Below are 27815 nucleotides of genomic sequence, written 5' to 3'. Positions count from 1 at the left end.
CCCACCTTAACTTTTGATACACACTCTTACACATATGCAGCTATATATAACAACCTGCTACACGTCTCCCATTCAACAGTCACAGACCAACTAATATCATATTATGATTCTTGATGGCCAGAGCTCGTTTAAGTCCCCGGCTTTAAAACTGTAAATGAGTGAAAGATTACTGGTAAGCCTACTTTAAACAGCAGGAAGCCTCCAAGGCTGAGATTACACTCCTTTGCTTCCTCTGAAAACATCCATTTGCTTAAAGGTTAATCTCACACAAATGGAAGAGATAAGGATGTGTTATATTATCATGCTAGAGGAGTCTTATAATGAGTATAAAATAAGATAAAACAGCAAACCGATGGAATGTGCTAACAGGTGTATGTGTTTTTCAAGTTTTGGCAAAAGTCTTTGCACATTTCCTGCAAATTTCTTTTATCTCTCCAGGTATATACAACAGATGATATATACCAGGGGAGCTAATAGGGATACTACTTTATACATGAAAGGACCCTTAAAGAATATTCACCCTCTCAGAAATGCCAGTGATTTCGTTGTTGGAGTTTGAGTGAGCAGAGTGCAGTGAAGCACATTTGGATCACTGTAAAACCTTTAACATCTGGAAATGCACCTGTTTCTTTCTGCCTGCATTATCAATTTTTATAAAGATTCCTATCTGTTTAATGCATGGTGACACTGTTTGTAAGCCACAACTGAAATGCCACCGACTGTACCTTTCCTGCAGGTCTCACACATTAATGGCATCATTGCGTTTGAGTTTACTGCAAGCCAGCTTTCAATAAAAGCTTTTAGATCACAAAAGAGGTTAGAAGGTGTTAGAATACACAGCATTCATTTCCAGTACATATCAAGTCGCAAGTTTATGTTCATCAGTCACGTTAATATTTCACACAGTCACAAACATGATCAATTCGAAACATTTATCGGGTTACTGGCATCCCATCTAGGGTTAGGGTCGAGGTCGTTTCCCTTACTGATGAAATCTCATACGTTAATGTTAACATTAATATTGTTCTGTTAAACGCTTTGAGCTCTGGCGTCCCAAAAAGATGAAAATTTTAACAAAAAAAGAGGTGGATGTTTGCCTAACCCTACCCTAGATGCGGGTGAGCTGGTGGATGCTACGAGGTTAACATCAGCACTCTCAAAAGCTCTGTTCTCATCCTTCACAGATACTCACTGTCTGCTGCAAGTCAGGGATCAAGAGACGGATAACCAGTGAGTTCGTGTGAATGTCGTCCATGCGGTTCTGCGATGGTTCTGCAGTGGCCCTTATAGTCTCATAGATGGTTTCTTCGCGGGAGCTCTCGGAGGCACAATCATCAGAGTAGTCGGAAAAGCTCTGGGCCATCTCATCCTCACTGGAGGTGGAGCTTTGGGGCATAGTCAGCAGGCCCGGGGAATTCAGCTGGGACAGAGAAGCAAACAGGAAATAATATCAGGCTCTTGCAAAGAGATGATTAAAGAAACTAGATATTCAAATTGAATAATCTCCTCCTGTTCCCATCAGACACCTTCTGTCATTTCAGACAGCCGTCAAAGACCACGCATGCTACTTTGTCTCATCCATCCTGTGCTAACAGCTTGTACAGTGGGCTTCAGTAAACTCCCAGAGGTACTAATATCACCTAATATATGCAAAAACATGGTCTGGCTCATTAGTGCTTTCTGTATATCACTAAATGAACTTCACGAGGGTGAAAACTGCACCTGAGAGTTAATCTATTCCCTATGGCCAAATGATCCACTGGCAACATGATTTATGGTCTTATCAGTCAGTGCCTCCAGCTGTGTGCTTGTAAGTGACCCGGGCAGAATGAAGATACTGAAATAACCCGAATGTCTGATTAAATATATTTTCAACTTTTCTCAGAAGTCAGTGGGGGATTTGGAGGTTAAATGTTTTATATTAATTAAATACTAACAATTAATATCCCCATATGTCATTGACCTTACACTGACAAAAAAGATTTCTTTTTTAAAGTAACTGATTAAAACAGTACCCAACACTCACACTGAACTATTCTCACTTGTTGACATTAGATAACAGTTAGAGGTCTAACATAAGTACTAAACACAGACAGAGATTAAATGATTTTTAGGTAAAACCTTCCCAATGTATAACTTATTCTTCATTTCGTTCATTAAATATTATTTTTCATTTTTAAAAAACTAATCTATGACCTTTTCTTTAACTAAAGAAAACACTTCAACTTGGAAATACAAGCAAGTCAAAATCTGAAGGTTATAGTTCAACATAGGAAATGATCATGCTAAGATGTGCGTATTTCACTCTACTTCTTTTCAGAGTGCCAGCAAGATACAATATTTCACAAGATGACTTTTCAAACATCTGTCTGTTTAACTGCGACTGCTGCAAAAACCAAACAAACAAAAAAGAAAAAACCCAAACCTGGACTCTGTCACGGGTTCATAACTCTAGGAACAACAAGTAGGCCTGCAGAGCGAGAGCAAAGTGCTCTAATAGGGTGATATGGTGCTACAAGGTCATTAAGATAAGATGGACCTGATTACTTAAGACCTTGTATGTGAGGAGCAGGATTTTGGATTCTGGATTTAACAGGAAGCCAAAACAGGAGAAATCTGCTCTCTCTTTCTAGTCCCTGTCAGGACTCTTGCTGCAGCATTTTGGATTAGCTGAAGGCTTTTCAGCGAGTTTTCTGGACATCCTGATAATAATGAATTACAGTCGTCCAGCCTGGAACTAGTTTTTCAGCGTCACTCTGAGACAGGATATTTCTAATTTTAGAGATGTTGCACAAATGGAAGAAAGCAGTCTTACATAATTGTTTAATATGTGCGTTGAACGACATGTCCTGGTCAAAAATGACTCCAAGGTTCCTCACAATGTCATACTACACTGAGGTCTAGCAGGACAAGCACAGAGATGAGTCCACTGTCAGAGGCCATAAGAAGATCATTTGTAACCTTCACTAAAGCTGTTTCTGTGCTGTGATGAGCTCTGAAACCTGACTGAAACAAACAAGCCTCTGCAGATGATCTGTTAGCTGTTTGACAACTACTCTTTCAAGGATGTTTGATATGAAGGTTGGAGATTGGCCTATAATTAGCTAAGACTGCTGGGTCTAGAGATGCTTTTTAAGCAACAAGATGTGTATTTAGAATCCTTGTCTTTTTTGAATCCCCAATCGGGTCCAAGTTTCAGCTGTCTAGCTGTTAATTTGAGGTGAAGTTGAAGAATCTGAAAGTAGTCCTTTTTATTTTTTAATCCACTTTGTTCAATGTCCTCGTGCCACTGGTAGTAAAAGAGCCCCACAGGATGATTCCTCTACCACCATTCCTGACAGCTGGTACAGTCTATTTGAAAACGATTTGTAATTTGCAGTTATTTAGAAATATAGAATCTTAAGCAGCACCTTAATGAGTGTATATTTATATTTGTATATATTTAAACAAATACCGGTATATAATTTTGACCCTGTGCAGATTATAGAAAATCCAAAATAAATTGTACATCCACTCCCTTTTTTTTTAAGTCATCAAGAATATCTGTTGTACAATCATGGAAAAAGAACAGTGCAAAGAAACCATAAAAAGCCCAAAATGACTATGACATTCATGGCTATGATGAGTGTACATATCCAACCATATATGCCCATTAGCTGAGATGTCCCGGATTTGATGACACTGCAGGTAACAATAGATAAAGCTGCCATTTTCAGTGACATGTGTAATGGATAGATTTGCCTTTTTCCAGATTTCTTGAGTTCGTATTCCCACTCGTGATAACAGATAACTCTACATTGTATTCCTTGAGGATTTGAGAAATGTTTTTAACAAAGAAGGATGAAAATGGGTGAGAAAAGATGAAGAATCAAGGTGTGACAGTTAAAAAATGCCAGTTTTATATCAGTTCGAAAAGCAACTCCTGATTTTGTTTTTGCACATTTTCATTTCAGCCTCCTGCTGCGGACTTTATTCTGTAATGTGTATAATTTCCTCCCATGCTTTTCCAATCAGCATGTGGCCAATTACAAATGCACTCGAAGTGTCACGTAACATGTGTCATGTTTGAGCATTCAAGTGATACGAAGTACTGCTTCATAGATAATTGGCAAACCTTCTGGAGGAAACCTGGTCTTGTTAGGAGAGACGGCATCCATCCCACTTTGGATGGAGCAGCTCTCATTTCTAGAAATATGGATTATTAAACCCCCCAAAATATGACTATCCAGAGTTGGGACCAAGAAGCAGAGTTGCAGTCTTACACTCCTCTCTGCAGCTTCTCTCCTCCTGCTACCCCCCCCGAAAAACCCCCCATCTCCATAGAGACTGTGTCAGCTTCCAAAAAGACAAAAAACAAACTAAAACCAGCAACAAACAACTTAAACATAAACAATTACAAAGAAAGAACAATACAGTATCCACATCTGAACCAAAGAGTAAAACAGTGAAATGTGGATTATTAAATATTAGGTCTCTCTCCTCCAAGTCTCTGTTAGTACATGACTTAATAATTGATCAACAAATTGATTTACTCTGCCTTACAGAAACCTGGTTGCAGCAGGATGATTATGTTAGTTTAAATGAATCAACACCCCCGAGTCATTCTAACTACCAGAAATCTCGAAGCACAGGCCGAGGGGGCGGTGTGGCAGCAATTTTTCACACCAGCCTATTAATTAATGAAAGACCAAGACAGACTTTTAATTCATTTGAAAGCCTGATGCTTAGCCTCGTCCACCCCAGCTGTAAAACTCAGAAACCAGTCTTACTTGTTATCATCTATCGTCCACCTGGGCCTTACACAGAGTTTCTGTCTGATTTCTCAGACTTTATATCTGATTTAGTTCTGAGCTCAGATAAAATAATTATTGTGGGTGATTTTAACATCCATGTAGATGCTAAAAATGACAGCCTCAACATGGCATTTAATCTGTTATTAGACTCAATTGGCTTCTCTCAAAATGTAAAAGAACCCACCCACCACTTTAATCACACTCTAGATCTTGTTTTAACATATGGCATAGAAACTGAACATTTAACAGTGTTTCCTGAAAACCCTCTCCTGTCTGATCATTTCCTGATAACATTTACATTTACAATAATTGATTACACAGCAGTGGAGAGTAGACTTTATCACAGTAGATGTCTTTCTGAAAGTGCTGTAACTAAGTTTAAGAATATAATCCACCCACTGTTATCATCTTCAATGCCCTGTACCAACACAGAGCAGAGCAGCTATCTGAACGCTACCCCAACAGAGGTCGATCATCTTGTTAATAATTTTACCTCCTCACTACGTACGACTCTGGATACTGTAGCGCCAGTGAAAACTAAGGTCTCTAATCAGAAGTACCTGACTCCGTGGTATAATTCTCAAACACGTAGCCTAAAGCAGATGACTCTTAAGCTGGAGAGGAAATGGCGTGTCACAAGTTTATAGGATCATCATTTAGCCTGGAGAAATAGTTTGTTGCCCAACGGGCCTGCCTTGGGTTGAGCTGCTTGGCAGAACGAATATGGATCAGGTTCTGATGATCAGTCCAGATCAGAAAAGGGTCTTTCGCTCCCAGGAGCCAATGCCGCCACTCTTCTAAGGCCCACTTGATGGCCAGGAGTTCTCGGTCTCCGACACCGTACCGTTGCTGCGTGGGAGAAAATTTCCTTGAGAAATAGCAGCATGGGTGAAGTTTTCCATCCGGGTCGTGTTGAGAAAGGACGGCGCCAGCGCCAACATCGGAGGCATCCACCTCCACCACAAAATCTCTGGCAGGATCAGGGTGGAGCAGGACGGGGGCCATAGTGAACCGGTGGATAAGGTCTTGGAATGCCTGTTTTGCACCTGGGGAGAGGCAGAAGGGCTTAGGCAGGTTAGCTGGTTTGGTGAGGGATGTCAGTGGGGCAACAACGGTGCTGAAGTTACGGATAAAGCGCCGAAAGAAATTGGCAAAGCCCAGGAAGCTCTGTAGCTGCTTAAGGCTGGAGGGCTGAGGCCACTGGGTCACGGCTTGGACCTTTTGCGGGTCCATGGTCAGGCCATCGGAGGAGATGGTGAAGCCTAGGAAGGTGGTGGACTGCTGATGGAAAGCACACTTCAGTTTGCAGAACAGCTGGTACTCAAGCAGCCTGCTCAGCACGGCCCTCACATGGTGAATATGGTCCACTTCGGTGCGGGAGTTGATCAAGATGTCGTCTAGATAAGCAAACACCCACCGGCCTAGCATATCCCGCAAGACATCGTTGATCAGATGTTGGAAGACAGCAGGGCTGTTGCAGAGGCCGAAGGGCATCACCAGGTACTCCCGGTGCCCGTTAGGGGTGATGAAGGCCATCTTCCATTCGTCCCCTTCCCTAATGCGCACCAAATTGTAGGCGCTGCGTAGGTCTAGCTTGGTGAAGATGCAGGCCTGGGAGAGGGAATCGAGTGCGGTGGATAGCAGAGGAAGAGGATGGCGGTTCTTGACAGTGACTTTATTCAAGCCCTGATAATCTATACAGGGGCGGAGCCCGCCATCTTTCTTCTTGACAAAGAAGAATCCAGCAGCAGCAGGAGAGGTAGAAGGGCGAATAAAGCCCTTCTACCCTCAGCAACGTACTCCTCCATGGCCTTATTCTCTGCGGGTGACAGAAAGAACAGGCGACCACGAGGGGGGACCGCTCCCGGGAGGAGCTCAATGGCTATGTCGTAGGAGCGATGAGGAGGTAGAGTAGAGGCTCGCCTCTTACTGAAGACCTCAGATAGGTTGTGGTAAGCCGGAGGGATCTTATCCAGATCAATGGGCTCCGGGGGTGAGGCCTCTTCTGACTTTGAGTTCTTTTGGGTCCGAGAGAGAAGGCAGCGGCGTGGACACTGGGGACCCCAATCCAGGATCTGGCAGGAAGACCAGGAGATGTGGGGGTCATGTTGACGGAACCAGGGGTATCCAAGGATGAGAGGAGAGGAAGTAGCCGAGACTACTAGAAACCGGACCTCCTCCTGATGATCCCCAATAGACATGCGAACCGGCTGGGTCTGGAACAGGATCGGGTAGGGTTGGAGGGGTCGCCCATCTACTGAGGTCACCGGGAGAAATCGATCAACGGAAGTTAACGGAATGCAAAGTCGAGAGGCTAGTTTTTGGTCGATGAAGTTCTCAGCGGCTCCGGTGTCCAGGAGGGCTTCAGATGAGAACTGTTGGTGTTTCAGGTGAAATATTACTGGTAACAGAAAACGAGAGGGGTCAGAGGAGTGTGAAGGGCCAGGTGGGACTCCCCGGCAGTCTACCTGGCGTCATCGTTTCCCGGACGTAGCGGGCACTGGGGACGACGGTGTCGAGCTGATCCACAGTAGGCGCAGAGACCCTCATGCCAGCATCTCTCTCTCTCTTCTTTGGAGAGTCTACCCAGCTGCATGGGCTCCTCGCTGGATGTACTGCTTGGGCTAGCAGCGGCTCCTTCAGAGGGGGGAGGAGGCTGGGAAGACGTGGCCCTCTGAGGCTGGAAGGGTTTGAAGGCCCGAGGGGTGTGGCGAGGCCGCGACATCACTCGTTGGTCCACGGCCTCATCCAGAGTTTTTGGGGCCTCACAGCCGGTCATCTCATCTCGGATGTAATCAGCCAGTCCCTCCAGAAAAATGGAGCGTAGAGAAGCGTCTCCCCACTTTAGCTTAGCGGCCAGGGTATGGAATTGGGAGGCAAAGTGACAGACGGGTCGACTGCCCTGGCGTAAATGAAGCAGCTGTGACTCCACTTCACTGCTCGGGGGAACAAACGTCTTTTTTAATTCCTCCACAAACAGGGCATAGTCATTGCAAGCTGCAGATTTATTGGTGTAGAGCATAGGTGTCAAACTCTGGCCCGCGGGCCTAATTACATTTGGCCCGCGAAGCCACACCAAATTACTATTAGAGCTGGCCTACTGGTATTATACAGCTAATATATATATTGTTTAGTATTAAGCTTTGCTTGTTCCATATTCAGTTTTTCAGCAAAACTTGTTTGAGTCCATAAGAAGAGATTCATTCTTAAATCTGGAGGAAGATTTTTTTTTTTCAATAAATATTAATGTAAGCCCGCAACCTTGTTTAAGTTTTGAATTTTGGCCCACTGTGTATTTGAGTTTGACATCCTTGTTGTAGAGAGCCGCGGCCCATTCCTGAGCCTGGCCAGACAAGAGAGAGGTTAACATTGCAACTTTTGCACGGGCGGTGGCGTATTTAGTGGGCTGACATTCAAACAGCATGTCTAAAGTGGCGAGCAAACCATCAGGCTGGCCATCAACTCCATTCCACTTATCTGGTAGTCCGATCCGGGGCTCCGCGCTCACCGGTGCTGGCTGACGTTGCAGTGAGGTGACGGAAGTGGAAAGTTGGAGGACAGTTTCGGTGAGAGACTCCATTTTTGTGCTCATCCGATCCACCACACCGCGAAGATATAGTACTTCGGCTTTCAGCTCAGACATCCTGTCATGATCGGGCGAATTACACACAGTAATTCGGCGTGCCCGTGTGGCATGCTGGCTAGATCCAAACGCGGCGAAGGCTAGCGGTGGGTTGGAACAGACACGCAGTTATTCTAGTAACGATCAGTGCACGAAGCGTGGCTTCGGAACTGGCGTTACAGACGGAGAGCGAGCGGAGCCGAGATGAGAAAAAGAATTGAAGGGAAAAACACTCACAGTTGCTGAATCAGGCGGAGACTGACGTCAGCAAAGTTTCGGAGCTCCTGACATGAAGAGAACGATGTCTGAGTGGCGAACAGGTGGGTGGCGTCTCTTTTAAACCCGGCCCCGTGATCAGCTGATCACCAGCTGACACCCTTTAACGTTAACTAGTAATGACTTCATGAACTTCTTCACAAATAAAATTTTTATCATTAGAGAAAAAATTTGAAATAATCATCCCACAGATGTAATATTATCTACAGCTACTCTTAGTACCATTGATGTTAAGTTAGACTCTTTTTCTCCAATTGATCTTTCTGAGTTAGCTTCAATAATTACTTCCTCCAAACCATCAACGTGTCTTTTAGACCCCATTCCTACAAAACTGCTCAAAGAAGTCCTGCCATTAATTAATTCTTCGATCTTAAATATGATCAACCTATCTCTAATGATCGGCTATGTACCACAGGCCTTCAAGCTGGCTGTAGTTAAACCTTTACTCAAAAAGCATCTCTAGACCCAGCAGTCTTAGCTAATTATAGGCCAATCTCCAACCTTCCTTTCATATCAAAAATTCTTGAAAGAGTAGTCAAACAGCTAACAGATCATCTGCAGAGGAATGGCTTATTTGAAGAGTTTCAGTCAGGTTTCAGAGCTCATCACAGCACAGAAACAGCTTTAGTGAAGGTTACAAATGATCTTCTTATGGCCTCTGACAGTGGACTCATCTCTGTGCTTGTCCTGCTAGACCTCAGTGCAGCATTCGATACTGTCGACCATAATATCCTATTAGAGCGATTAGAACATGCTGTAGGTATTACAGGTACTGCACTGCAGTGGTTTGTATCATATCTATCTAATAGACTCCAATTTGTGCATGTAAATGGAGAGTCCTCTTCACACACTGAGGTTAATTATGGAGTTCCACAGGGTTCAGTGCTAGGACCAATTCTGTTTACATTATACATGCTTCCCTTAGGCAGCATCATTAGAAGACATAGCATACATTTACACTGCTATGCAGATGACACCCAGCTCTATCTGTCCATGAAGCCAGATAGCACACACCAATGAGTTAAACTGCAGGAATATCTTAAAGACATAAAGACCTGGATGGCCGCTAACTTTCTGCTTCTTAATTCAGATAAAACTGAGGTTATTGTAATCGGCCCTGAAAATCTTAGAAATATGGTATCTAACCAGATTCTTACTCTGGATGGCATTACCTTGGCCTCCAGTAACACTGTGAGGAACCTTGGAGTCATTTTTGACCAGGACATGTCGTTCAACGCACATATTAAACAATTATGTAAGACTGCTTTCTTCCATTTGCGCAACATCTCTAAAATTAGAAATATCCTGTCTCAGAGTGACGCTGAAAAACTAGTTCATGCATTTATTACTTCCAGGCTGGACTACTGTAATTCATTATTATCAGGATGTCCAAAAAACTCACTGAAAAGCCTTCAGCTAATCCAAAATGCTGCAGCAAGAGTACTGACAGGAAAAAGGGAGTTTTTCCTTCCCACTGTCACCAAAGTGCTTGCTTATAGGGGGGTCATATGACTGTTGGGTTTTTCTCTGTATCTATTATTGTGCGATCTACTGTACAATATAAAGCGCCTTGAGGCAACTTTTGTTGTGATTTGTGATTATATAAATAAAATTGAATTGAATTGAATACTGTGTGAATAAAATTGAACTACAATAAAGACACAAAAGACAAGTCACAACAGATGTTTAGAGCATTTTTGATCATTAGATTGTATGTGACACGGCTTTAATTTCATGGGAACCAATCTGTGCTGCACTTGTTGCCGACAGTTTATATACAGTGTTGTGTTTGCCCCCTTTATGATTTCTTAAACTTTTCCATACTTTTAAATCAAACTTCTATATTTCAGGTCATCAAACAATTTTATTATTAAAGAACGATAACCTGAATAACCAAAAACTGCATTTTTTAAAGGAAAAATGTCAAACCTACCTGTCCTTATGTGAAAAAGTAATTTCCCCCTCATTACATTTTTATTTCATTTCATTTTTTGGAAACCCGAGTTCCACTAGCCACATCCAGGCCTGATTTCTGGCAGTCCTGCTGAATAAAGAAATCACCTGTAGGAATGTTTAGCTGATTTTAGAGTTTAGAAATGTGTTAACATAGAATGTAGAGCTATTGTAGAGATACTGACACTGCCCTCAATATAATAAAGGCCTCACTGTGTCGTGAACTTAGGAGTAGATTGTAGGAGACCCCTCCCCCACTTGAACTGTGAAAGTAAAACAGAGAGGAGTTAATGCTGAGTGGAAATTCCCCAGAGAATGTTTGGGTGGGGGTCTCAACATTTGTGACTGGATAACTGTGGTCTGGAAGGGAGATGGGTTTTATGACCTAGGGAGTCACCTAAACCCACAGTGTTTTAACTGTCACGCGCACACATCCACATGCACACTCACTCATGTGCACACACATACACACAGGTATGCGTACACAGTCACTCACGAGCACTCACAGACACATGGGAACGCGCACATGTAGGCATTCATGTGCTCGTGCACATAGACACAGACACAGAGTTTGCAGCACACCGTGGGGGGTTTTATGATGGGGTCACTTCTATAAAACTGTGTTTCACAGACAAAGGAGTGAAGATTTGCAGAGGGACACACCGGCCTGGCAAGTCTTCCCTTCTAGAAGATGCATGCTTAAATGAGGATAAATGAAGAAGAGTAAAGATAAATGAAGATGAGTAAAGATGAGTAAAGATGAATAAAGGTTTTGTGAAAATGACTACTGAGTCCGGTGCCATCTCTGGATGCTCGAGGAATAAAAAGAACCGGGGTAAAACTGATTTCACAACAGTTTTGGTGCCGTGAAACCCGGGATTTGCTCGAGGCCCAGAGAGGAATTGGCAGAGCTGAGATCGTGAAATGAGGCGAACAGAGAGCTAGCTCAGATGATTAAAAGGTAAGCAATCCTAGTGATCAAATAGGAAAAAATGAACTAAAGTAAATAAAGCAAATTAAAAAGTGGATTAGTGTTAAAGTAATGATAAATAAATTGATAAAACTAATAGTGACATTTAAAGGTGATCAAGTACTCAAGGATGAATGGAGAATTTGATTGCTGACTGTATGAGAGCTGTTGGGGTGATAGGAAAATGAGGTTGGAGGAGTGAGTTAACAGGTTAATGTGTGGGTATAAAACAATGGGGTAAAAAAAGAGAGAAAGAAAATCATGAAAACAAAGAAAATAAAAAGTGTGGAAGTATGAGTGGGAAATTGTCTCCAACTGGGGGAAGCAGTGATAGTAGAGGTCACCTTCTTCTCCCCTGCTGGACACAAAAGAAAACATAATTTGGAGTGCTGTGGATGAAAATAATTAACAACAACATCAAGAAGATTTTTGTGTTTGCGGTTAAGAACAAATAAAAATTTTATTTTTGGGGTTTAAAGTCAGAGTTTAAAACAAAATGAGTGGAGATGTGTTGCTTTAGGGTTAGTGATGAAAATATATGCAGTCACAGTGAATAATGAAAGTCTCTCAGTCTGTCGATTACAGGTGGGGAACGGACCTGGATCAATTCTCCACGGGCAGCAGTCGGAAGAAAATTATAGGTTAAAATCATTAGAAAAAAATAGAAACACCCATCCAGAATTTTTGGCTGAATGGTTTTGCAGCTTCCCGTCCTCATCCTGAACAAGCAAGCTCCAAGGAAGCTGATCTCTCCCTGAAGACACAGAGTGCAGTTTCAGAAGCACGAGTATGAACATCAACAGTGGACAGGAGTCCAAGAGACAATACCAGAGTCCTGAGCAGAGAGGTCCAGCAGCGCTGTGGGCAAATGGCATCAGAAAGAGAAGAACCACCATCTAGATTGGATGGATGGAGATGCGTTTCCAGCAAGCTGCAACCTCACTGTGTGTGAAGGACTTTTGAGAAGACTGTCTGAGTTTGACACTTGCCATGTTTGGAGTGAGATGGCAATGAAAGAGACAGTGGGACAAAGAGAGACACGGGACAAAGCTGAAGAAAACTGACTGCCATTGGACTGAAAAGTGGGAGAGAAGAACGGAGAGAAAGGAGAAGTGGAGGGCTGAGGCTGCTGTTTTAGTGTGGGGAATCAAATTGGGTTAAGGAATCCGGGGAGACAAACGACTGCCTGGAAGTGGAGGATTGACACAGTGTCCAGACCACCACAAAAGGGGGAGGAAGACAAGCACTGAGGTATGCAAGTGTACTGTTAGCAAAATGGAAAGGTGACACCACACATGCAGATAATATGCACCAGAGATAACAAAAAATCATACACAAAGTGTTACACATTAAAAGAGGGTATTTGTAGAAGGGGTTGACAACACTCAGCGCGGTTGCCTATGGTAACCTGCAAGCATTTGGGGTTTAGCTGTGCCTGACTATGACAGAGTTTTTCATTTAGATGTTTCTGAAACAAAATTTGGAGTGAACGGAGTTTTGTTTCAGAAAAAAGGGGGAGTGTACATAAAAGGATACATAAAAACAGAAAATGTATTAACCCGACTAACACACACACACACACACGTAATTAAGATCAAACACAATTTTAAGTAGGTAACACTGTTACCATCATCCTGTCTGGTTTATTGAGTGGGTTGAGAACTGATACATAGACGACTGAATTAGTATTATTTTGGGGAACATGATAGCAGGGGTGAACAGAATCCTGCAGCCAGAGTTTAAATGAGTGAAACTAGCAGATTTTTGTTTTTGTTTTGTTTTGTTTTTTGTTTTTGTTTCTGAAGTATGGGGAAGGTTTTACCATGGCCAGTAAAGATGAGTAAAGATGAATAAAGGTTTTGTGAAAATGACTACTGAGTCTGGTGCCATCTCTGGATGCACGAGGAATAAAAAGAACCGGGGTAAAACTGATTTCGCAACACACCTGAAAACGTGCCAGAGAGAAGTTGGCTCAAAAATGTCAGAAAGCAACACAAACACAATCTGAAGAACCTCCTGAGAAGCAAACGTTTGACTTTTACCAATTTGGAAAGGGTTGCAAAACCATTTTAAGTACTCACTGTACTGAGGCGTCAAGTTTTCATCTATCTGCTCTTTGGAAATCACCTTTTTGTTGAAAAAAACACTAATTTGTACCTTTCAGACTGAGCTATCTTTGGTGTTGACAGGTTGCTGCGGCGCAAAAGAATAGAATTTGAAATCGGTCCTTTGTTGGCTTCTGTTATATGTCAACAAAGCATTGATTCATTTCTAGAGTTGCCATTTTAAGCTTGAATGATTCATAGGTCAGTTTGAAGTGGCTTTTTTTTTTTAAATTGCTCTAAAAATTAGAAGGAAACCAAGGAGTGGACTGAGAAAACAGAGAGGAGCTTCCAATCAAAAAACTTTAAACGACCTTCAGAAAACATGGAGATGTTTTTCTCAAGACCACTTTCAAAAATGGCAAGACCAACAACCTGCAAATGGAGGAAATGTCAAACTCTTGTTACAATTCATTCCTTTTGTGGGCAAAATAGGTGCAATGATCACACCAAAAGCAAAAAGTGCAAACCTATACGAGGTGAAGGAGATCTTAAGGGAAACAGCAACACCCTTCAAATCCTTAAAGATTCCTAAAACCTCTGTTTACTTATTCACAGGACGAATGACACTGAATCGATTAAAACAAGATTTGGAGTCCAGATTTTACAGAAAAATGTCAATTTAGCAGTCTGTTACCTGTAACCTAGGCTAGGCTGGCTGATCCAACAAGACTATCACCTCATAAGTAAATCAAAAAACAAAGAAAAGTCCCAACTGTGGTGGTTACTCAGTGTTCAATTATGATAGGGAAAGCAACACTGGCTGAAACTGAGAAATAAAAGAAAGAATTGCTACAGAGCTTCTGATTTTAACCAAACCTGTGCAAATTATTAATCATAACAGGCCACAAGCACACACATAACCACACAAACAGTACGATTATCGGAGGAAATACATTAATGAGACACAGTCCTCTCATGCAGGGTTTAACTTCCAGTCTCCAACATGAATCCTAATTCTGTGTTTTTAAAAAAGGCAACTGAGGACACAAATAATCTCTTGATAATTATCAACTGATTTCCATGATAATTAATTTATAGCCAATTATTTTTCAACGACAACACCAACAGATCAGACATGCTGGAAAACATGTTGCCTCAAACATCTCCATGGCGATCATTATGTCATGGCTGAAGCTAAACTGCATGTTAAAAAACTAAACCTGACACTAAACACAAGTTATATTTAGATTTATGTGACTAGCCAGTCATTATTCCACCGAACGTAGTGTCTGATGCAGTCCCAAAGTTTGGCCCAACTTTGGGGATGATTGACAGTTTTCAGGAGATTACATCATTCCAGCGACTTCTACAGATAAACCTCATTAACTCGATTCTGCCTCACGCACACAGCCACATCTATCAGGTTTCTATTGTACAACCCAATCACATGGAAGAACTTCTGTGGGGACTAAAATTCACTTGCTGGCTTTAAATGCCTTCTCTTCCTCTGGCTGCTCTTTTGAAAGTGAATGCGTGACCTGAGGTGGAGAGAAGGAGAGGGAGCATTTCTTTTTTCTTTTATTTATTTACACAAGCGCGCGTGCACACACACGCACACACACACACACACACACACACACACACACACACAGAAGGGGTTATTTTGAGGACTGTGCATAATAGTTTCGGCAGTTCAGTTGTCTGTATGATATTTTAGATGACACAAGAATGTATTGTGAAGAAAGTTAAATGAGCCAAAGATACTGTAACTAAGGATACAGTATGGTGACCAACAGGCAGTATTCCTGGGACATTACAAGGCAATGTCCTTTACTAAGAATGTTCTGTTAATGTGCAGTGTAACGTCACCAAATGTTCTGCAAACCCAATGCAGAACATCCTGAATGTCTCCTGAAACAACATACAATTTAAGAAACTCTGCATTATATTTTCTTTTCTCAAAATATTACATTTCTTGCTGGGTATAACAATTGTCAAAAAGCCTTTTCTCGTCATCTCCGAACAATGCTTTCTATCACAAAGACTTTCTTGGAGTTTTTAAGTACCTGAGAGAACATGCAGAGTTCGGTAATGAACACATTAATTTGCTTTGATTTGCATGACTTGAATATTCATCTGAAAAAGCAAGAAAAACAGGGCGAGAGGAAGCCCAAAGAGCAATGTTCTCTGCGGCTGAAATGTCTGTGACATAAATAGATTAGGGGTATGCTGATCACCTGTGAAACTAAAGCATGGAGTTAGTGCTCGGAGCCATTAGAGCAGATGAAATGCATTAAATACACTTTCTGCAAACAGTTTTAATTGCTCTTTGAATTAAATTTAGCAGAGGCTTTCTTTCACTGTCAATCAAGGGCACACATTCCTTTATTTTAGTGTCTGCAGTATTTGAAGGGCAGGGGGAGCTTAGGATGTCTTCATTGTTATCTTTGCGGTTGACCAGTAGGCCATGAAAAGGTGACAGGGAAGGTGTCAGTCATGATGGCGGATGGTTGCACCCATCAGCTGGGTGACTTACCTTTGCTGTGAGAGAAAGAGTGGCATCCTACCAGCTCAGACAAATATTAAACACACACTGAAAACCAACCATCTGAGTTTCACCTACTGCACGTACTTTAAATTAGTGTAAAAACAATAACATCAGCTGCTGCTGTGATGATGCCAGTGCTACTTACACTAACCACACACTGTAAATAAGCCAGTAGAGAACATTTTCCTGTGCAACTGACACAGAGGCCAAACATGAAACAAGAATACAGTATTTCTCACAGACAACCTGAGCTTTAGGAAACTCATTTACACTCCAATAGCCTGAAGTCAACTGCTTGTGCTGGAAGCCTTTTTGCTATTTGAACCTTCTACCTAACTGCACATGACAGACAGCTGGAGTCAAACAGACTTAGTCTATTACAGTCTCGAATATAGAGATTTGTAGCTGCTTTCCCTTGGCAATGGTCATAACCATGAAGTTTGAGTTGCAAACATTTTAAAATGACAGAAACTAACCTTTATAATCATGTCACGGTTTGCACTGGCAGACCGTGTGGAGGGGGGAAGAAGACACAAATGTACACACTTGGAACAAACTATAATTTAACAAAAGGCAAGCTGTTTATTTGTGGCTGGGAAAAGGTACAAAACAAAAGGCAGACGCACACTGAGGCGAAACTAACCAGAACTAAACTGGGAAAAACTAAATGCCAAATCCTCCCTTAGTTATGCTGCAATAGGCATAGGCTGCTGAGGGATTCCCATGATGCTTTGAGTGTTTCTTCTTCACTCACTATGTATTAACAGACCTCTCTGCATTGAATCATATCTGTTATTAACCTCTGTCTCTCTTCCTCAGCATGTCTTTTATCCTGTCTTCCTTCTCTCACCCCAACCGGTCGCAGCAGATGGCCCCGCCCCTCCCTGAGCCTGGTTCTGCTGGAGGTTTCTTCCTGTTAAAAGGGAGTTTTTCCTTCCCACTGTCGCCAAAGTGCTTGCTCATAGGGGGTCATATGATTGTTGGGTTTTTGTCTATAAGAAGCTTTGTTTAACCCTCCACTGCTGGATAAACTAATAAGACGACTAAGTCAGCAGTACTTACAGGCTGCATGGTTAAAAACAAACAAACAAAAAAAACAAAAGTTTCAAAAAACCATGATAATCCTTAGACATCTACAAATAAAACACTTTTGGGTTTTTTTGTTAGTTTTATCCGCGCCCTTTACCAGAGGGTCACTCTATTTGATTTTATATTGGCTCTCGATTATCTGGGCTTGTGACTACCACAAAAAGTACATGACACATGACATTGTGACTGTGCAGCCAGTCTACAGCAGACACTGAAATGCTGCTGTAGTAAATAAAAAAAATGAAAACATTTTTCAGCAAGACTTTTCGGATGTAAATTTGAAAACAGGAACATTTCTGTTATCTGATAGTGTTTTACTCAATTACTGCGGTGTAGTGTGAATGGCCACGAGGGAGGTCTTTATTAGCAGAAAAAGCTGTTAAATATCTTTGGCCCTCCTTCAAATTTTCCAAACCCATTAGAGTCAATCCCGGGCCAATTCTGGGCCCCGGGCCTAGTGTAGACCAGTGTTTCTCTTGGTCTACAGTAAAATCATTTGGAGGACTACTTCTGTGCAGTCCTACAAAATCCTAACTGTGCATTGCTGGAAGTAGATGACAGATGTGTCTGATGAATGCTGATTGGTTGACAAGTGGGCCAGAATAGGAAAGGGAGCAACAGCAGAGTTCAATGCCAATGTGGGAATCGTGAAATAAACATCAGTCATCAAAAAGAAATCAGCATGAAAAGTGCAGAGAGTAGACGTAAGATGACAATATAAGCCAGAAGCACTGCTATGGCAAGAGCAGAAAAAATTCTGAATAAATAAAAAAGTAAGTAAGTAAGTAAAATTTATTTATATAGCGCTTTTCACAGATAAAAATCACAAAAACTGAAACAAAAGTATCTAAGAGAGCAAGATGGCTTTGAATTAATTAGTTCATTAATCAATCAAAAAAGTGAGGCTGAATTATTTCCAGCTAAAAAAGATTGAGGTTCATAATTTTGTTTCCACTGAGATACTAGTAAAGTAAGAGTAGTAGTAAAAACAAGGTTAGCATTAGTATTCAGTTTAAATGTGTGCATTTAAATTTTGTAAGATAGCCAGCCTTTGTTTGTTGGGGGTGGCTGTAGCTCAGGCACACGTCATCTGCTAATCCGAAGGTTGGTGGTGTAATCCCAGTCTGCACGCCGGATGTCCTTGGGCAGGATACTAACCCCAAGTTGTTCTCTGATGCATCCATCGGAGTGTGAATGTTAGGTTGAAAGCACTTAAACACAGAAAAACAAGCGCTTGTATGAATGGGTGAATGAGACTTGAAGACTGATTATCTTATGTTACAGTGAAACACACTGGGCTCTTTTTTTTCACAAACTGATTTAGAAGTCCCTGCAAATCCCACTTTTCCTTGCTTTTTCAGCTTGACAATGCAGCATTACTCCAAGCATTGACATTCAATTCAATTCAATTTTATTTATATAGCGCCAAATCACAACAACAGTCGCCTCAATGCGCTTTATATTGCATAGTAGATCGTACAATAATACATACAGAGAAAAACCCAACAATCATATGACCCCCTATGAGCAAGCACTTTGGTGACAGCGGGAAGGAAAAACTCCCTTTTAACAGGAAGAAGAAGATGTAGATGATCTGCTCTACCTCCTAAGCTACAGCCACCCCAACATGTTAAAAAAGAGCATGAACACAAGGACATCCCAGGTTAAAGGTTCTAAAGAGGCTGCTTTGCATTTCTACAGTAAGGATTAGGGTTGGGTCAGACCAGGGGTCGGCAACATGCGGCTCCGGAGCTTTTTAGTCTTTATACTGCGGCTCCATGGTTTGGGAAAATAAATTGTAAGTTTTTAGCTGAAGTGTTTTTTATTTGTGTTAGTTCTTTTTTAACTTGTAGTTCTAAAAGTTCTGGAAGATTATCATGATCTTTAAATATAAAAATAAAATGATATTTTGTTATTTTTGTCGCTCAAAATAAGAGTCACACTCGCGGAAGCCGGTATACCCCCCCTCCAAACGCCACACATTTATCGAGACTTTCAATCCCAGGTAGGCCAAGTATGGAGAAATTTAAGAAAAGAAAAATATCTGAAGAAAATAGAACATTTAATGATGCCTGGGCAGATTTATTTGCATTTACTTCTGACGAGAGCGGCCTACCAGCATGCCCAATTTGTGGATTGTCGACATTCAGGTCCACATACATATGTGAGCAGCTATTCTCCACCATGAACTATGATAAAAACAAAAAACGCTCACGCCTCACAGATGACAGCTTACAGTCCTGCGTAAAGATGAAGTGACTTCCGGTCTGCAGACGCTGTGCACAGAGATTCAGGAGCAGAAGTCCCATTGTAAACATATCACGGCAGACCCGACGCTGTTTGCATGTACATGCTTTACAGCTTCTCTATATTGACCACTTTTCACACACGGTTGCTGTACACATGCAGCTGGCTTTAGCTTTCCAGCACACAGCCTGACACATAACACAACAGCAGAGAGAGCACAGACTGTAAGGCGGCGAGGCGTGATTGCGGCACTGTGGTTTATAAATACTTTGACCCAAACTTTGTAACAAAGCAACCATGGACTCATCTAAAAACTTGAATAACAGATTCTTCCATCAGACTCTTTTTAATGTCTCTAAGAAATCGTAGCTGGCATTCACAGAGAAGATCAAAGTGGTCAAAGAAACCAACGAGACTTTTGGAAAGAAATGGTTGCAGGTTTGCTAAAAAGACAAATTAGCTTCAGATGCAGAAAGAACTGACTGCATGAGCACATGTGTCAATCTGGGGGCTGGAACCACAGTAATAAATAAAACTGCTGTTAAAACTACTTTAAACGATGTGACTGGACTACAGTTTGTTAAACAGTGGGCCTGAGCCTGAAGCAGACTGATAATGGCCCAATATATGGATAGAGTGGATTCAGTTAAAAGCTAAGCAAGGACTGAAGTACTAGAAGGGCAGAAGTTACTACACACACACACACACACACACACACACACACACACACACACACACACACACACACACACACACACACACACACACACACACTGTCTTTTAAAAGTAATGTAAAAAGAGGAAATCTTGAGCTTTAAACTGTACGGCCCTGTCAGTCTCGGGTATTTAGTGGTACATTGCACATTGAGTCACACCCACCACATGTATGCACACACAAGTTCATCAGTATAATTGTTATTAATCTACATCCTGTTGCTTTAATCAGCACAGAAGAAATCCACATTCACATTCAGCAGCTCATCTGTGTTTTTCACTTCGTGTTCTATGCTTCTCAGATAGACCAATGCTGCTACAGACAAAAAAAACTACAGCAATAGTGGTCGTTACTTAAAGCATGTTAAACAGCAGAAAGGAAAGCAGAGATGAAAAAAATCCACTATTGTATTATTTTATAGCCATCTAATTTGCCTTTCTGCATTTCTTCTTGCCTGAAGGATTAAAGACCTACATATAGACCTAAATAAAACATGTTTAGGTCTATTTGTCCATGTATAGCATGTATATAACACCACTTGCAACGCAGGAGGTCTTTGTTTGTTCTTCACGTTTACCAGAGGCCTGGGAGCTTGTCTTAGTATAAGTTCACAGTATCTCAGCTGTCCCTAGGGCTATGCAGCTATAACGTGCAGTGGCGCTGCCTGTCGTCCTGTCAGAAACAGAGTAAAACACAGAAAAAAACATTTTGCAAGCCTTCACTAATTCCAACAGAAATTCCTATAGCATAGAGGATGAGGATGAGGATGAGGGCCCCCCCCCCCCCCGAGTTCATGAAGGCTCTGCTTTTTGTAGGGCTATCTTGGTTGACACGTCTCTACAATGTTGCATGGAGATCAGGGGCAGTACCCCTGGACTGGGAGACCGGGGTGGTTGGCCCCAAGGAAGGGGACCGGAGGGTGTGTGCCAACTACAGGGGAATTACACTCCTCAGCCTCCCTGGGAAAGTCTATGCCAGGGTGCTGGAGAGGAGAGTCCGTCCGTTAGTCGAACCTCGGGTACAGGAGGAACAATGCGGTTTTCGTCCTGGTCGTGGAACACTGGACCAGCTCTTTATCCTCTCCAGGATACTTGAGGGTGCATGGGAGTTTGCCCAACCAGTCTACATGCGTTTTGTGGACTCGGAGAAGGCATTCGACCGTGTCCCTCGGGGTGTCCTGTGGGAGGTGTTGCGGGAGTATGGGGTGTCTGGCCCATTGCTACGGGCCATTCGATCCCTATACAACCATTGCAAGAGCTTGGTTCGCATTGCCGGCAATAAGTCGGACTCGTTCCCGGTGGGTGATGGGTTCTGTTCCCGATTCTGTTCATAATTTTTATGGACAGAATTTCTAGGTGTAGCCAAGTGGCGGAGGGCTTTCACTTTGGTGGCCTGAGAATCTCATCTCTGCTTTTTGCAGATGATGTGGTTCTGTTGGCTTCATCAGGTGATGGCCTCCAGCTCACACTGGAACGTTTCGCAGCCGAGTGTGAAACGGTGGGAATGAGAATCAGCACCTCCAAATCTCAGTCCATGGTCCTCACCCGGAAAAGGGTGGAGTGCCCACTTGGGTCAGAGACGAAACCCTGCCCCAAGTGAAGGAGTTTACGTATCTCGGGGTCTTGTTCGTGAGTGATGGGAGAAGGGAGCCGGAGATCGACAGACGGATTGGGGCCGCGGCTGCAGTGATGTGGACGTTGCACCGGTCTGAAAAGCGTCTGGACTTCTTTAAGTTACTTGAAGACGTTTCACCTCTCATCCGAGAAGCTTCTTCAGTTCTAAGGTCAAATGGTGGAGAGTCCCAGATATAAACCTAGTGGGAGTTTCCCCCCACAGAGGGACAAAAGGACCCCCTGATGATCCTCTAATCACCTGAGCCAAGGTGGGAAACTGGGCGTGGGTCCCAATCAGCCAGAGTTTCGGGTGTGTTCATTGTGAAACCTGGCCCCACCTTATCATCCGAATTCCTGATGTCAGATGGCCCAGGATGTGAGTGGGCGTTAAGGTGTCTGGGAAGGGATCTCAAAACTGGATTATAGATGGCAGAGAGTTGGTGTCGTAAGCCCCGCCTCTGTTCAAAGATGGTCGCTCACAGTGGACATAGATGGCTTCTTTCACTCCTCTTTCAAACCATCTGTCCTCTCTGTCCAAAATGTGAACATTGGCATCCTCGAAAGAGTGTCCTTTATCCTTAAGATGCAGATGGACTGCTGAGTCTTGTCCTGTGGAGGTGGCTCTTCTGTGTTGTGCCATGCGCTTGTGAAGTGGCTGCTTGGTCTCTCCAATGTAGAGGTCTGAGCATTCCTCGCTGCACTGTACAGCATACACCACATTGTTAAGTTTGTGTTTTGGCGTTTTGTCTTTCGGGTGAACCAGTTTCTGTCTGAGCATGTTGCTGGGTCTGAAATACACTCTCCACCATTTGACCTTAGAACTGAAGAAGCTTCTCGGATGAGAGGTGAAACGTCTTCAAGCAACTTAAAGAAGTCCAGACGCTTTTCTTTGCAAGCTCCTTTGACAATTTAGTTAGTAATTTTTCATACAAGTATATTTAAATAATAACACGACATAAACACAAAATTAGACTTTTTTATACCTTTGTTTGTAGGTTAGGTCAGTCACATTAAGTTAAACTTATTTATATTTATGCTAAGTTGGCCTCAGTTTAAGTCTGTTTAGTAGCCACCTTTTGGATTTCTTTACATTTTCGATTTTATGGACACTGTCACGGTTCTGGGTCAGTTTGACCCAGTGTTTTGAGTTCTCATGTTGTGGTTTGATTTTTTATTTTGTATTGTATTCTGATTCTTTTCCTTTCTTGATTATTATTAGAATTCTATGTTTCAGTTTATTCTGGTTAAGGGGTTGTTCTTAGGTTTTGCTTTGGTGTCCTCGTTTTTTCCTGCAGGTGTAGTCCGGACTTTAGTCTGCGTCTTTGTGTTGTTATTTCCTGTTTTATTGTGAAGGTCCATGCCTTATGTCTGTGTGTCTAGCTTCGCTCCCCCTGTCTCGTTAGCCCTAATCTCTCCCAGTTGTGTCTCCCTCCTGTTTTCTATTCCTTGATGACTTACTCAGTTTATTTAAGCCCCGTGTTTCTTTGTGTCAGTGTCGCGTCGTACCCTCAGAATTGCCTGTGTGTTCCAGTTTGTGTTTTCACGGTTTGGTTTCTGTTTCGTGCCAGCAATAAAGCTGAGGTTTTCAGTTACAATTCAGTCTCCGAGTCCTGCATTTGGATCCTCATCTCCGCCTGCCCGCGTACAGAGCCCTGACAGAACGACACGACCAGTAATGGATCCAGCAGACTCGGTGAGGGAGCGTTGCTAACCTTTTGATGGGACTTGGCTAGCGCTTGGAGGGCCTCCATGCTGCTGTTCCTCATTTGCCACCTACCCCTCTACCCACTCATCCGTTTCCTCCCCACTGTTGACGCCTGCATCTCGGACCCGAGGAAAGCGCTCCAGGCGGCACCAGGAGGAATACTATGAACCTATGAGCAGCCAGCTCATGCCAGCACAGGCGTTTCATAAGATGCTGGGGATCATCATCGTTCCCCCCAGTTCACCCAGCATTTCCCAGGAGCAGCCGCGGCAGAGCTTGTCCACATCATCGCAGTGGACAGATTTTTCCACGTCACCTTCAGCCAACCCTGATCCCTCTTCAACAGGGAAGCGGCACACGCGTCGCCAGCATTCACAGCTCCAGCGGGAGCCTGGGATTTTTTCTGGACAGCCGGCTAGGGTGAGTGGTGGGGCTACTCTTTTGCCTCCTGCTGAAATAAAAACTGCTAATGAAATGATTGCTTATTTGAAGGACAATTATCCCAGTTCATTGAACTATATAAACTGTCCCACACGTGTTCTTTTTAAGCCTGTTGATGAAACCAGAGAGTTGTGTCTCTAAGCTTCATAATGTTCTGGGTGACTGTCATGCTTCTGAACCCGTCAAGCATGTAAAAACTGCTCCCAACGCCCCCAACTAAACACTTCTGTGAGAACAAACAACGTGTGTGTCATCCCAGAGACTTAAGTTCATGTCAGGCAACTAGGAGCTGTTAATTCAGAAGTTGCATGGCCTATTCCCATGCCCATGTTTAAGAATGACTGCTCCTCCTTTGCTTCTTTCAGGTCAACAGTAGCTAATACAAAAACTGCTAACAGCATCTCTGAAAATCAAAAGACTGTTCGTCCTAGTGTTGAGTGGTTGTGAGCTAAAAGCTGAAACGAAGGGTCCTGAGGTTTCTGTTAAAAATGCACTGTGTTGCCCAGCCGCCACCAGCTCAGTCTACCACTCCACCTGCCGCTAGCTCAGTCTACCACTCCACCTGCCGCTAGCTCAGTCTACCACTCCACCACCTATTACACCTCCACCACAATCAGCCCCGCTACCTGTAGCTCAGTCTTCAGCCCCCGCTACCTGTAGCTCAGTCTTCAGCCCCCGCTACCTGTAGCTCAGTCTTCAGCCCCCGCTACCTGTAGCTCAGTCTTCAGTTCTGTCAGCCACTCAGCCACCATCACAACCAGCATCACTACAACCTTTATTGCAGTCCATAGCTCAGTCAGTAGCTCTGTTAGTAGCTCAGTCATTAGCTTTGTCACCAGTTCAGGCTCCAGTGTTGTCACCCATCCAGTCAGCCACTCATCTACACCTTCAGCCAGGGGCCGCAATGCCTTCTGGCCATGCATCAGCTCCTACTGGAAGCTCGAGTGAGCCAATCCAGCACTTCGCGGCTCACACTTTCCTGAACTGCCAGTCTTCGCTGGAGGGTCCGGGGGGCCTATACAGTTGTCTGCTGTTTTAGCTGGGGGTTCAGGAGAACCCAGCCAGCATCAAGTCTCGTCAGCTGGGCATTCTGGAAAGCCCGGGCAGCACCAAGCTTCGTCAGCTGGGGGTTCAGGGGAACCCGACCAGCATCACACCCCGTCAGCTGGTTATTCTGAGGAGCCCGTCAGCATCACATCTCGTCAGCTGGGGGTCCTGGAGGACCCAACCAGCACATCCTTGTTGTCTGCTGACAGCTCTGGGGAGCCCGTTCAGCCACCACATGCTCCACGACCTGCAACTTCCACACTGTCACCTGCAGCGTCTGATTCCGCAGCTGCCATGCTGCCGTCTGGTCCCGCGGTTGCTACACCGCTGTCAGATCCATCTCGGCCTGTACCACCTCGCCTTCGTCGGCCGCTCTCCAGGCCCCTAGGCTGGACGTCATTATTGTCGAGGGCGGCCTCCTGAATGAGTTCGTCGCCGCTGCCGGCCGCTGGCTTCGCTGCCGGCCGCTGGCTTCGCTGCCGGCCTCTGAACCTGCTCTGTCGCCGCCGCTGCCTTCCGCGTGGCCGGCCTCCGGACCTGTTCTGTCGCCGCCGCTGGCTTCACGGTCGGCCTCCGTACCTGCTCTGTCGCCACCACTGCCTTCCACGTGGCTGACCTCCTGATTTGCTTTGTCTGCGTCGCGGCTTCTGTCTGCACGGCTGGCTGAACTGTTTTGGATGTGGCTCATATGCTGTCGACCTCCAGGCCGACCCCTGAACTTTTTTGTGGACTCAGGTTTGGTCTAGTTTTGTTTTGTTTTGAACTGTTTTCTTGGGTTTCTGGAACCATGCTCCTTGTCTTTTGTTTTGTTTCTGAGGTTTGTTTCTGTCACAATTTCTAATTTTCAACTGAAATAAAAAAAACTTTTTTTTTTTTTTTTGGTTTACTGCTTAGTCCTTGACAGGCAGTTTGCCTAGCATGCAGTTCTCCCATCAATTTCCTGTGAAAGACAAGAAGTTTATCCAATATGCAAACAACCAGAAAAAGCTGCTGGCTCTTCATCTCAACAAAATACTGGCTTCTTCTATACTCATTCAGTTTATTGATCTATTTAACATCAGCTGTGAGATATGCCACTAAGTAGATAAGATCTAAAATTTCCTTTGTTTTTTATTTCCCACGCCCATATATTTTTGAATTGTGTTATTCGTATCTACATTCTGACTCACTAGACTAAAAATATGATTAAGCCTCGTGGTGACTATACATAAAATAGGTGGTTGCCAGATGACTTCACTGCATTTTTTTAATTTTTTTTTTTTTTTACAATCCTTTGGTAAGCAGCTGGTTCTCAGATATTTACGGTGATGTCCACTTAACTAATTGGTTGCAAGAGAATTGCACAGGTTGCTTGGTGGGAGCCAATATGCCTCTAAACAATCATAGTCTCACTTGGACAAAATACAAGCCCTCACGGAGAAATTACAGAAGGTTTGCAATTAATAGACATCTCACTTCTAAACCCACAAGACTGCCAACACATTGCATTACATTTTATTTGTCTTATTAGTCTGTAACACACCTCTTTGCATTTCAGTAAAACTCAGCATTGACAGTCTGACCATGGGGGCAAACTGTACAATACAGAATCCTGTGGATGTGGAATATGACAGGTATGCTCCTGTACACCACATCTCACACTCCTGAACTGACAAGGCTTTGGGGCTTGAAGACGACTCTTTGGGCTTTGGGATGTAGACCCAGCTCTCATCATTAGGTTTGGTTATCCTCAGGATTTCACAGATCAAGTCCTCATGATACAGGTGACAGGAGTGATATCATTGCTATTCATCATCTGGCATCATATGAAGTATACTTCCACTAAACTGTAGTTGCACACTGTTAAACACATGACGCTAGTTAGTTGGTCACTTAACTTGCATGCTGCCACCTGATAATAACTCAAATCTACCCAGCAGACACATACAATTTGTGTCAAGGGCTAAAATACAGTTTAAAATGAGGTTTTTATTTTTAAAGTAAGATTATCACAACAGGGCTGGTAAAAATTTGTACACAAATGTCAGTTTCTTCCCTGAAAACATAAAAGTGACAATGCAAAGTCACTGTCAGCCCAGCACTGAGAAAGGAAGAGATGCTGGACAGGGTGTGAAAGAAAGAACATCAGGTCCCTCAACTCTGATCATATCTAAACTCAGTGTGTCTAATTACATAGATACAATACCCTTGGTAATTAGAGTGGTGCCTATAGGCTCATTTTAATAAACAACATTCATAATCAAAATCCTATCATACAGAACTACAGACTATTGCAGTTCACATTTATATAGCATAAAATGGTGCAAAATTAAACATTTAATACAAATTAAAACTTGAATACAATTTGACAGGAGAGACAATTAAAGATATGATGGAGAAATGGATGGGCAGTGAATATAGAGAGACAGAGATGAAGGGAGGCTAGTGCGACAACCGAAAAGAATGAATGTCAGAATGAAATGCTGAAAACTACAGACTACATGCCTTTGGGAACAGGAGTCGTTGGTTTGACTCCAAACCAGGGCGTCTGTATCCAGTAAGGGTCCCTAGGCTATCCGTCAGGTCCACGTAAGGAACAGGGAAACACTGATAAGAGGTGGGATTCTGGAACGAGAAGACATAAGTGTACAAGGAATGATGAGAATCCGGTCTTTAAGTGATGACGTGACGAATCCTGCTTCCGGGTCCAAACTGCTCTGCGCTTGAACCCATGTTGCACAGAGAGGCATTTTTTGAAATATGTATTGATAG

General features: G+C 43.2%; 1 protein-coding gene across 4 annotated transcripts in view; it reads right to left on the bottom strand.

Annotated features, from left to right (window-relative positions):
• Positions 1–27815, bottom strand: part of shank2b (SH3 and multiple ankyrin repeat domains 2b) — a 312524-nt gene that overhangs the window by 213607 nt on the left and 71102 nt on the right. For all 4 annotated transcript variants that reach the window (XM_076886830.1, XM_076886835.1, XM_076886831.1 and 1 more), the window contains exon 2: positions 1193–1420. In XM_076886830.1, the coding sequence (XP_076742945.1) occupies positions 1193–1396 (204 nt within the window). In that variant the 5' untranslated portion in view covers positions 1397–1420. The remainder of the gene's footprint in view (positions 1–1192; positions 1421–27815) is intronic.

This window comes from Maylandia zebra, linkage group LG1 (genome assembly GCF_041146795.1).
Source record: "Maylandia zebra isolate NMK-2024a linkage group LG1, Mzebra_GT3a, whole genome shotgun sequence".
Lineage (NCBI taxonomy): Eukaryota > Metazoa > Chordata > Actinopteri > Cichliformes > Cichlidae > Maylandia > Maylandia zebra.
Note: the sequence above shows the minus strand (reverse complement) of the source record. Positions and strands in the feature narration are given on the sequence as shown.